This window comes from Aptenodytes forsteri, unplaced genomic scaffold (assembly GCF_000699145.1).
Source record: "Aptenodytes forsteri isolate BGI_AS27 unplaced genomic scaffold, ASM69914v1 Scaffold195, whole genome shotgun sequence".
In the NCBI taxonomy this organism is placed as follows: Eukaryota; Metazoa; Chordata; class Aves; order Sphenisciformes; family Spheniscidae; genus Aptenodytes; species Aptenodytes forsteri.
This window is the reverse complement of record NW_008795317.1, coordinates 3,793,849-3,806,334: the sequence shown is the minus strand read 5'-3', so window position 1 is coordinate 3,806,334 and position 12,486 is coordinate 3,793,849. Positions and strand designations below refer to the sequence as shown.

The following is a 12,486-nucleotide window of genomic DNA, read 5'->3' as shown; positions in this document are numbered from 1 at the left end:
ACTATACGTGTTTAAAATATTAGTAAATGCATTTTCTATGACAAGACTTTCTCTCCGTCTTCCATATACGTGGGGCCACTGTCATCTGCATCGTATTTCTCTTTCATTCCACTTGGGCTCAGAACAGACTATGGCATGACACACATGGAAGGTACCCGTTCATCATTCAGTGAAAGCTCACATCATCTGCAGAGTAACGCAACAGACAGCAGGGTACACATTGAGGCCACGTAAGTTATAGCTACCAGGATGAGAGAACTGAAGGACGGCCCATTCTTGGCAGAACACGTAGAATTGTAGAAGCACATTGTAAGGAAAGAGTTAGTATTGAAGGCATTTTAGCTGTATGCAACTTGGTTTTGTGAAAAGCTGTGTTTGGTAGAAAGGGTATTTTTTATATTTATATTAAAATACAGTATTTAATATTTAATTCTTGCAAAGCTAAATTGCAGCTGGTCTGGACACTACTGATTAGTTTTCTTTCTACAGTAACCATTGCTGCACATATGTACCGTTCCACAGCTGGTGTTAGGCAACCTGGCATAAAGAGACATTTCTTCTTTGTTCCTGATGCTTATGCAGCCTCTTTCACCCCTCTTGTCTTTGAAGGATGCTTTTGGTAAGCATCAATTTAGAATATTTTTAAATCTGTAATTTCTCTGTGAATTAGAAGAAGATCAAGCAATTGGTTTCAAGTTGATTTTGCTTTCATTACAACAATTCATATAATAACTTCCCAAAAATTTGAGTGTGTTTTTTTGTTTTTGAAAGAAAACCCAGAGGAGACCAAAAGTAATCAAACTATGTATAATGTAATCTTGCTTGCAGCACAGAATTTGGAGACTACAGATTTGTTAATTAGCAGCAAAAAAGCATGAGACAGAACCTCTGTACATAGATATATGTTGTGTACAGCATGCACTTGGGTTACATGCTTTAGTTTTGAAACTGCATGCTTCAGTACAGTTTGCAGGACATCAAAGCAGAGTAGTTTTGCGACACAAGAAGTGGATTTCCTTTGTTGTCACGTCCACCACGGCTCCTTTTCCTGTCTGAACAAGCCAGCAGCAGCAGGTAGCCACAGAATGCAAGATTCATCAGTGCAAAGACATACACTTTAGAAGAGACTCATTTTTCATTTTAGAAGACTATATTAAAACCTTCAGTCTCTGTTCTTGTCTAATCAGCGTGTAAATGTTGTAATATTGGCAAGACAGAAAGCTGAGATAAAACAAATCTTTTAGTTGGCAGTTCTTAATATTCTGATATCTTAGGCAACAATGCAAGACTTCTAGAACCTTACTTGAACACACATTCCTCTCTGAGGAAATGATGCATGTAGTAATTTATTTTAGACTACCCCCAAATAATCCCCACATAGATTGCAATGTGCATATGCATATATATTTCCATAATAAGAAAGCTGAAATATTTATTTAAATGCACGAAGTTTTTAAGAGATCATGCACTGATGCTCTTTGACGGTGAAAAGCCAAATAAAAGATTCATGAGCGCGCTAAATTAGAAAGCGACCAAAGGGCATAGCTTAATTCTTACCTTGGCTGTTTTTTTCACGGGTTGACATTTTTGCTGGTTATGGGACAGAAATAAAATATCTTAAAACTATTTCTAAAGTCTTACTCACACCTGCTTGGATGAAGACTGGCACATAGGTCAAAACTTTAGATTTTTGTTTTCATAACCTCTATTTACGCTCATACAAACAGAGAAAATCACGAAAGTAAAACGAATCCTCCCACCACCCACCAAAAATTTCTGTCCTTCAAAGATCCAAAAGATCCAATTTGATGAGACATTTCTCCATAATTTCAAAGATCCTTATACAGGTCTCGAGCAACATTTGGCCAGATGAATTCTTGGAGTAATTATTAATGTTATTTTAGCTCTCTAGCCCTGTTTCATATGCATACGTCCCAATGTATTTATTTACAGGACATAGTATTCAGTCAAAAGAAAATCTTTTCAACTTCATCCAGTATTTAAAGATAAATGTTTTTATTTACCTTGGCTGACGATGACATCTTTGTGCCTGGGGAAAAATCCAAAATAATATCGTTAATAATATGTGAAATGCTTATCAAGCCAACACCATCTAGTTCTTATACATTATTGCATTTGGCAATTTCATCATGTTCTGTGTACAGTTTAACTGTAGTATAGGATGCTAAATAAATAAACTTGGTCATCGTAGTGTATTTTTACCCATATATTATTTTATGCAGTTCACGGTATCTTTCGAGTAACTTAAAGTCTTTGGCCCTATGGCAAAGGTTCCTAAGAATTACTGTGACAACCACAAAATACAAAAAGCTTTTAAAAATAAATTATGGAGGGCATATTCCTTGTGCACAGAAAATGCCATTTTGACAGAGCAAACTTGTAATAACCAAATGTTTTAAGCTGCCAAACACACTCAGGCCTGCATGCAAAGCATTTAACACCTGTCAAAATAAGCTGTCAGCACACACCACCACAAATTTTTCTAGGAATTAACCATGTTGGACACATGGATTAAATGTAAACAAGTTGCAGACGAAACTAAATGAAATTAAACTGGATCCATGCAGCATTACTGGATGTACAACACAAAGTCTTCAAAGGAGTGCAGTTGAGACGTCTCTCCTTGCCAGAACCAGGAATGAGCTACTCGCAAAAAACCTCAATCCTTTTTTGTGAAGAGGGAAGAAATACTAATTTCCAGCATCAGAGCTACTTCTTACCGGAATAACACTCCTTGACGGGAGAATGTATTGCATAAAAAACCCTCTTGAATTCATTTGAAATTCAGTAGGAAGGTATGAGTGGCATCCAGTATTTTTAGCTGGATGGAGGTCAAATTTTTGTAACAGTGACAAAGGGTCAAGCATATGCATAAGGAAAGTCATCTCTGGCTATTGGTAGAATCACCCTTCGCCACACTGCCAAATGAAAAATTAAAACTGGATTCCCAGTCTTGCCTGAAAAACACTGAATGATGGGCTGCCATGGGAACCCTCTTACTTCTTATGGCTTTATCAGACTGATTTACAGCTCAGTGCTGGCTTAAAGACTGAGCTTACTACACAAAGCTCATATCCTGGGCTGGTAGCGCAAAGCATATGTAAAACATTTCTGTCCTGGGGCCCACATTAGGGGCTGAATTCTATTCCCTTGCACAAGACTCGGGTAACTTCAGGCAGATTAGGCCAACGTTTCTTAATTGGGAATGATAAATGCAATATAACAATATGCCTTTGCACAATACCAACCAATTCTTTCAGAAATTGGGCACATGGGATGTGAGTAAGAAATGAGCATTAATGTGTGCTCTTGAATGTAAATAGTGCTTTTATTATAAATCTGACCATAAGAACAAGGTACACAAACAATACAACACCCAGTCTTCAGACGATGGTCTACAATTGATAATGTTTGAAGCTATGTTTTTTGCCAAATATTTTAAGATACGACAGCTTCAAGTTATGAACAGACAACTTTCTCTAACAATAATTAATCCTAATCTTTCCTTTTCCGCTCTTTTGTTAGATATCTAATTTTTTTTTTATACATTAGAGACTGTAGAAGGGCAGTATTTAAAGTCTTTCAGAAAATAAGCAGAATCACAGGAAAATGAAACAAGATACCTCTACTTTGACCATGCCTGAACCCATACACAAAATGTCAATAAAAGTAAAATTTATTTTCTATTATTAGCGAATTTGAAGTATATACCACGTTATGAAAGATACTTCAGTAGCATAACAAAAAACCAAGAAAAGAAACTTGATAAGTAGAAATCAAGACAGAGGGTTATTTCATTCCAAAATATTATCTAGCAGTACCCTGCTACAATCTAAATTGCCAAAGGGCTTTTAAATTCCAACAGTGAAAACCAATCATAAAAGGAAAAGAAATACTTGCAAAATATGTAACCCATAATCCCTTACACACAGCACTTCACTGCTCTGCAGAACTCTTCAGGCTAAGCATAAAGCTTTTAGTAAATGTGCCGATATCCACACCCAAGATTAATTTAAGATGTTTTTGTTCTTCCCATTCCTAGGAAAGAAGGAATGCACTTGCACCGCTCTTGACTCTAAGTATGTATTTGACAGTCTTCTATGCAAGCTAAGGAGAGCACTAGGGGCACGATCATAAAAAGACTGGCAATTACTCTGAAAGGTCTGAAGAGTTTTATTTGTCATAGTGGGAGGGGTTTTCAGGCAGTTCTGCCTTGGACAGGTTAATGGCTATTTGAATGAAGATTAATGAGTGGATGTATGAAATCTGCAGATGACATCAAGCTGGGAGAAGCTGCCAGCGAGCTGGGGGGGATCTCGGCAAATAGGAGAGGGGTCAGTCACAAAGTCAACACAACAATTTCAACAAATTCAGCAAAATTTCAACAAAGTCAAAAAAAGAAACTAAGTGTGTGAATACAAAGTGGGAAGCCCAACTGGCAAAGAGTGTTGAGGACAAGAAGTGGGTCACAATAGGGGTCCTCAACGTGGAGTTACAGCAAAAAGCAAACTCTTGTCCCTGTGCTGACAAGAGTAGGAAAAATAACTACTCTGTGCTATTCATCCCCGGTGAGGCCTCCACTGGAGACCACAACCTGAGAAAACCACCATTCCTGTGAGAGGAATGATGGGCTACAGCACATCACCTACTGAAGGTGAAGCTGAAAAGAAGATCCCTGCCTGTTATCTAGAACCTGCAATCAGGAACCTGTTAAACAGTTAATTTGAGAGACCCACCTGAAATCATAAAAGTATATTCTTACTATTACAGTCTACTTTAGAAACACACATACTATGTCAAATCCAGTAAATTAACTTCAAGGAAATACACTTGTATTTTCAAATCAGTTTTAATTAGGGAAAAAATGGTTGGAAGCTTCACAACAGTGGCATTAAGCCATAAGTCTTAACTCATAGTGCATAATTCTGCTAACCCAAATGGGCAACATTAAAATATATTTACACTCAAATCCTGCATTCACATTTTATAATAATTTTAAGATTCCACAGGCACCTGGAGCACCACATTGGTAGGTTATGCAAGTAATTACTGCTGGTAAAAACAAAGATGCAAATAGTCTTAGCATATACATAAATAAGTTCACTAAAATTATGCAATTTTATAATATTTTGATTCTAAAGTTCACTTGCTTTTATGTACCAAACTTGATACATACTTGTCTGCATTCTTTGCCACTTTTGATATTAATTTAGATGTTGACGCTACTCTCAGCAGCTTGTTACGACTGTCATCTGAACTCTCCCAAGCACCGTGAGGTTTTTCAGTATACATAAATAAGTTCACTAAAATTATGCAATTTTATAATATTTTGATTCTAAAGTTCACTTGCTTTTATGTACCAAACTTGATACATACTTGTCTGCATTCTTTGCCACTTTTGATATTAATTTAGATGTTGACGCTACTCTCAGCAGCTTGTTACGACTGTCATCTGAACTCTCCCAAGCACCGTGAGGTTTTTCAGCAGTCAAGGATTTCTCTGTGCTAGAAGAAACAAAAATATATTTAAAAATTACAAGATAGTAAGATAACAATAACTGGAACTGGTATGCAATGGACAGATCAAGCAGCAGGAGACAAAAGCAGAGGTAGGTCTTCCTTCAAGCTGAAGCATGAAACAGGAAAAAAAGATTAGTCAAAAAGTTCTAACTGGATGAATGAAAACAATTGAGCAAGACAGTTGCCAAATGTTTTATCCATTCCCTTCCATTTCCAAATGCTCTTACATACAGACTTGAACAAAATAACTCTCTACCTCGTTACTATATTGCTAACGAATTACAAAAGTGGAAAAAAATGAGGCTACACTATATTAGCCTTAAAGAATAAATTATTAAAAAAAAAAATCACTTAAAAAGATAACAAAGAAAAATAGAAATTTTTTCCCTGATTAACTGTTCACCAGCTTTAACACACTGATTTCTGAGGCAGAACAGTTCTATCAGATTACAGTTTTATAGGGCTGTCTTGCAGATAGCACATTCTAAACCACATTAATGGCTTTCATCTTTTTGAAACAAATGTCTGCAAACTTCTTGCATGAATAAGGCAAGTTAGGTTGGCCCAATACGACAGATGATTAAATCCATGAATTTTGATTTTTCAGCAATCTTATTGTAGCCAATTTACACTGATGGGAACCTGCAAGTTTTGCAGTCACTAGTTCATTAGTTTCACACACATCTTAATCATGGAAAACATGTTCAAAAGTGATCTAGCTCAAATTATTCTTCAACCAGCTGATTTAGAGTCTGCATATGTCCTGCTAACAGTATTATACTTCATCCCGTCAGAAATGCTTTTTGCAGGAGTAAGTCTTGAACTGCAACCTTAGAAATGGCAAGCTCCTTCCACAGCACCTCAAGAGGCTGAAAGGTCCTGTGACAAACAAGTTAATCAAATCAAGTTAAACCATTAGGAGACTAAAAAAGGCATTTATTTTTTTCCCCACACTGCAAAAGATTAGTAAGCGAGACTTCAGACAAACATCTTTACAGTGAGATACCAGGCAGGAGAACAACAGGCCGCAAGTTCAGCTTCAGACAACTTAAAGAGTTTGTGCAAGACATGGAGACAGAGCCTTTATGGAGTGTTATAACATGCATCAGTCAAGTGAAAGTTTAAATATTTATTAGAGCTGTGAATTCGAGCAATGCAAGACAACATAATCTTGTGAACTACAGTAAATTTCAGAAGAATAAATTTCATTTAAGAGCTTCTTTCAGTCTCCTAAATGCTAAACAGTAAAAGAAAATTTCATACCTTGCAAAACAATAAGGTGACAATGAACCAAAAAAAGAAAAAAGAAGAAGAAACCACACTGAGTGATCTGCATAGTTTTGAAACTCAGAAATGATCACCCAAATCTTAAAATCCATTTCCTTGACTTTAAAAAGCCTTTTTTAAAAAAAAAAAAAAAAAAAAAAAGGTACCATTTTTTCTGTGCCTAATTCCCACTAAAATGAGCAGGAACTTAGAGGCAACCCTAAATAAACTTCTACATTCACTCAAGTCAAGCAGTTCTATGATTTGGGTGCAAAACCAGAACTTCACTCATGTAAAGAATCAGTATAAAAGTGAAGTGAACCACCCTGCAACCTAGCAGGAATTGAAAAGGGAAGGGCTGCAAAAAAAAAAAAAAATCCAAACTGCAGTCACTTTATAGAATAATTTTAGAAGAAAAACTCCTGAAGGAAGAGTTGCAATAACACTAGTATTTAAAAAATGCTGTTACGAGATGTAGTAGATGGCCATGTGCAAAATACACTCCACAATTCACCTATGCCAGACAAAACCCGTGAAGTGTATTTTGAGAAGGATCAAGTCAGAGTCATCGTTAAATATTTTAGAGTAATGACTGATTAGAGGTAATCTACCATATTAGGATTTCAATCACATAGAACAAAAAAAATCTTTGTAATCTTAAAAATTGCATTTTTACATATTTGCTCTGTTGCAATGCATGTTGAATGCATCTTCTCTAGCACAAAAAAAAATCAAACATTTATTAACTTGATCATGAGATTGGAACTATTTCACATGACTTGTTGTCAAATATGAACTCAGTATCATTACAGTAATTTTCTAGTTCTGTACTGTGGTACTGTGAAAACCTTTTAGCTGGAGCAGAACTCTTGCTTTCTTGAGTTTGCCTGTGTGTTTGGAGAGTCTGTGAGGAGGGCTGGGGAGAAGGTGATGCTTGAGTTTGTGGACTTTGATCATTAGAATGAGATTCCTCTTTTTTTTCTTTCTGTCCTGGAGGTTTTTCCTTCTTTTTTTCTGTACCGCTGTAAAATAAAGTAACATAGGGGGGAAAAAAAAAGAGAACAAGCAAATAAATTAAAAAGGTGGGAGAAAATGCCCTCTGTGAAAAGATGGGAGAAGCATGTAACAACTTACTATATATAATCACCGAAAGAACGCTTTGATTGTTTACTCACTCTCTTCAGTTTAGCGTTTTGCTGAACTAAGATTCATTCACAAGCTCCAAAAATAAAAAAGGTGAGGGAGGCATGGAAGATTATTTACTTATTTTTACTGCGTAGTTGTACTAAGTTTACTCTGATTTTAAAATGAATATAACTTTGATTTGAGTATGTCCTTCATTCACAGGTGCTTCTACAGCAATCAAAGCTGACCCAAGTTGATGCACCACAAGTCTGCCGTCCCTCAGAAAAAAAATCATCCTCTGGTTCAGCTCACTGACTACCTCACCATGCTGCCAACCAAGGCTCAGTGCAAGTGAAAGGCAGGAGTGTGACTTGCACTATCTCCGATTAGCTTACGCCCACCATGAAACTATACCTCTCTCTCTGTATCTCTGGGCGTACATGGTACCGCTTATTTTTGCGCTGTCACCAAAAGGGTGAAATGCTGTTGCTGGTCCCTTGGCTCTCCCTGGCTGCACCAGAGTTCAAAGGAAATCAGCCCTGAAAACTCATCGCTGTTTTGATCTGTAGTTGACTAACATCAGACTGTCTTGCCACTTCTTTAATGCCTTCAGTAAACGACAGCTAAGAATACATCTTTATTTTCATAGTGCTGTATTTATTAGGTTAACATTTGAAACAGCTTTAAATACATGTCATTAACAACCTTAAATTCTTTAAGAACCTAACCAAAGGCCCACTAAGTAAACAGAAAGATTAATTAAAAGGGTCTTTATAAAATAGCATGCTTTGCAATATACTGAACCACACAAACAATAGCAGGACCTGAAAGAGAAGATTATTCTGTAATTCATGGTCTAATTTTTTTTTTTTTTTAAGATTAAAAAAAAAAATCTTCCAAGATCAAATTCTCAGTGAACAAACAAAGCAAGATACAAACACTGGCTAAAAAGGAAGAAGAATGATTTTTCTCTTATGTTCAAAGTAACCTGCAAAGTAAAAAAGAAATAGTATCTTTCTGAAGGGGGGAATCCAGATTTCTATTCCCTCACACCAATCCCCCCCCCAAACCCTTGTATAGTCTTAATTATTTGTGTTTCCATTTACCTTTCCCCACAAAACAATGAAAAACAGTAAGACAGTATACAAAATAAATGAATAAAAATGGCCCCCAATTTTAATATAACATTTATAGGACCCTTTTTTTGTTACATTTGTTATTTCAATTAAAGTATATCATCTACCACCGAGATAAAGCCCTCAATGCTTACGAGTTCAACATTTCTAAATGCTTCCAAAGAAGCACCGAAGAACAGGTCAAAACATGAAAAATAATCCAAAACCCAAAATACATTTATAAGGATCACGCAGGATTTCTTCTGTAAACCATATTAACTAGTTAAAAATGTCAATATAATCCATCAAAGTTACATTTTCTTTTCAGAAGAAAACAGATGAAAACAAAACAGAAAGAGCTTTCATATTTCTTGAAGGCATATATGTGATCATAGAGAGCAAAGCTTGAAGAACTGTGGGGTTTTGGTTAATAATTTATAGCCAGAAGTCCTTAATTAACTAGAAGCATAAAAATTATTATTATTTTTTAATCAGAAGACTTAGCTTGCATTGCTGGATGCAAAAGCACACCACGCAATCTTAATCTTTTCGCAGTCTGTGGCAAGAAATGCATTACAGCAAAATAAATTCTCGGAATCTCTTGTCACTAAAGAAAACAAGAGTCTCTCTATTCCTACTCTGACAGGTACACTCGTAGACCTCTGCATTCATTCTCCCATAAATGCAGGATTTCTCACAACGAAGTCCATCTACTAGGACAGACCTCTTTTTTTTTTTTTTTGTTAAGAAATCATCTTTCAGGAAGACATGCTTCCAATTTTCCCCTTCCCTCTACTTGGGGGTTTCAAAATACAGCCTAGTAATAGTAAAAGAGATGAGGGACGCAGGAGGAGAGAGAATACACAAATGCATTGACTTCTGCAACTCCAGCTTGCAAGTCTACAAAAAATGGTCCTACTTGGTCAAAACAATGGCTCACCTGGCACCGTGTTCTGTCTCAGGTGGTGACATAAAAGAGCTCATCAGTGAGGTCATTACCTGCAGTTCCTTTCCCCATACTTTTTGTAATATCCCGTTTACAATGACACACCAGCAATCCTGCAATTCACCTCCGCGTTCCTCCAGCAGGCTTCAGGTGAATGCCACCTGCTGACAGCAGCATATTATCTAACTTACCAGTTCTGTCTCCTGTTTTCTGTGTTCTTACCCAAACTCATTTAGCTCATCTGATCCATCTCTTAGAAAACACAGGTTCAGTGTGGGAATCTCTTCAATGGCTTCACGGAGCTTGTCAGCTGTGGACTATCTGTTTCACACCTTTGCCATTAGGTTCACACCTTAACTTCTCTATTGGACCATGAGAGTCACTGGACCACTCTGGTTTCTCCGAGTTGCAGCACAAGGTATACCTTGGGTTCCAACACAGCGCTTTTATCTACCACCACGTTGCAAGTGGGTTTCTTTTTTTGACTGCCATTTTAATGTGAAAGTAAACTATGTAGATATGTGGCAGTCTTGGTATTGAATATCTTCGTGCTTAATTTATTTGTTTTGCTCTCTCCTGACAAAATCTTCAGCTTAATTGTATTATGTCTGCTATTACAGAGTGGCCCTCCCACTAATACCTCTTGAACTAGGTCTTATGCAATAACTGAAACCAAATCAAGAACAGCACCTTTTCTTGTGCGTTTCTGAAGACTAGTTGTTCTGAGAAGCAGTTATGATAGAATGCGTCCAAAAATTCTTTCCAAATCCCAACTCAATGAGACATTTCTTCAGCCTATATGTGAGTAGCTGAAATCTATTACTATCTGTCCTAATTTTGCAGATTCACTAATTTCACTTAACACAACGTTTCATCCTTTGGACCACAACACATTGGCAGCTACTGTGGAGGGTGGTCATTCTGAAACATGAAGACTATTCTTACCAGAAGCCGTTTTCTGAAGAATGTTTAGTCCTAGGGAAAATGATCAAGCAGGTCTTTGTGACAGTCATCTGCAGTATGAAGTACAAACCTGTTTCCAACTCCAGTGATAATAGAAGGTATGCAGCATGTTTTTTGTTCTAAAGTGTTTTGACACCTCTATCACAAGTCAGTTCCAGACTACAGGGCTGAAATTTTCCCAACATGTACATGACTTCATCTCTGTCAATGGGACATCATCTACCTGTCATTCGTGGTACATTCCTGGGCTCTGGTTTTAGCAAGAGCTGATATTTTAGCATACCTATGTTGAAATGAGATGTGCTGCTGCTGTGTAGCTACTGAGCTTCAGATCACCTCCATGATCTCAGTGTTCAAGTTGGTAGAACAAGGATTAAACAGTCCAGGAAATTAAACAGAAGAAATTCTCCGAGATGGCAGGTCTACAGAGGCCAGAGCCCCAGAAATGTACAATATTAAGACTGCACAAAATACAGACACTAAACTTCAACAATAACAGCTTAGACACAAGTAGGCCTTCTGTTATTTGTGACTAGATGTATGGCTATATATATTTAGAGCATGAAAAGCTATAGGCAGGTTATGGGGGCTGTTTGGTAACTAAAATGTAATTCTACATCAACAGATGACCATGTCCACCTGCTGCACCAGTTCAACCTCCAGCCTGAAGAAAAGCCTGAACAAGTTGGGGTGAAGCATCCCACGACCAGTGATATTCTCCTTTGGCCTCCCTCCTTTTCAACTGTGACAAGGATGTTAGAAATAGACACATTTACCCAGACTTTAAGGAAATGGGACTACTACTGACATTCACTTATGTCTCCTACTAGAAACACTATTTGGTACTGAACAGTTTTGCTGTTGTTAAAAAAACACAACCACAAAGCCTGAGATTTTACATTTTCTTTCACCTTTCTTGAGCTGGTAATTTTACAACAGGATAAGTCTATTTTCTACCAAATGCCAAACAAATTTCATGGAAGAGTGTATAAAGACAGAAGAGCGAAAGGAACTGCTGGAAAGGTAACTAAAGAGAGGACTTAAGCCTTCCTAAAACAAGCCTTGAAGAAGGCAGTCACGTATCTTCAGATGCATTGGAAGCACCAAAACCTCCCCTGGACAGTAATTTGGGTGCCTGGGGAGAGCTGCCCTCTGCATAGTAAGGCTTTCCTCTTTTGGCCTCTCCAGGTCTCCTTTTAAAGACCTTAACTCACATGAAAGGGATGCCAACCACTCCACTCTGCTCTTCTTCTGTAGTCAAGTGATGAGCAGCCCATGAATCAAGAAGGTGATTCAGTGCAAACACAAGCTGAACACCACAGGAACTGGACTGGCTCTCTTCAAAGTGCCAAGAGCCACAGGGGTAAGATTAATGGAAACGTGCTAACTAAGAAATACCTTCCTGCAGGAATGTCTTTTGTTCCAGTGCCTGTCACATGAGCAGATAGAGACAAACAGTGATCACTTTCTGATTTATTGTTGAAAATTAAACATAAGGACTCAATAAAAAGACAGACATGCAATGCTACA

The 12,486-nt window shown here is 37.3% G+C and overlaps 1 protein-coding gene across 1 annotated transcript in view; it reads right to left on the bottom strand.

Moving 5' to 3' along the window:
- EML4 (echinoderm microtubule associated protein like 4) overlaps nucleotides 1-12,486 on the bottom strand; it is a 74,925-nt gene that overhangs the window by 49,716 nt on the left and 12,723 nt on the right. Inside the window, exons 3-6 of the mRNA XM_019472154.1 lie at nucleotides 7,656-7,829; nucleotides 5,398-5,526; nucleotides 2,025-2,050; nucleotides 1,558-1,590 (exon numbers count right to left, since the gene is read on the bottom strand). Of these exons, the coding sequence (XP_019327699.1) occupies nucleotides 1,558-1,590; nucleotides 2,025-2,050; nucleotides 5,398-5,526; nucleotides 7,656-7,829 (362 nt within the window). The remainder of the gene's footprint in view (nucleotides 1-1,557; nucleotides 1,591-2,024; nucleotides 2,051-5,397; nucleotides 5,527-7,655; nucleotides 7,830-12,486) is intronic.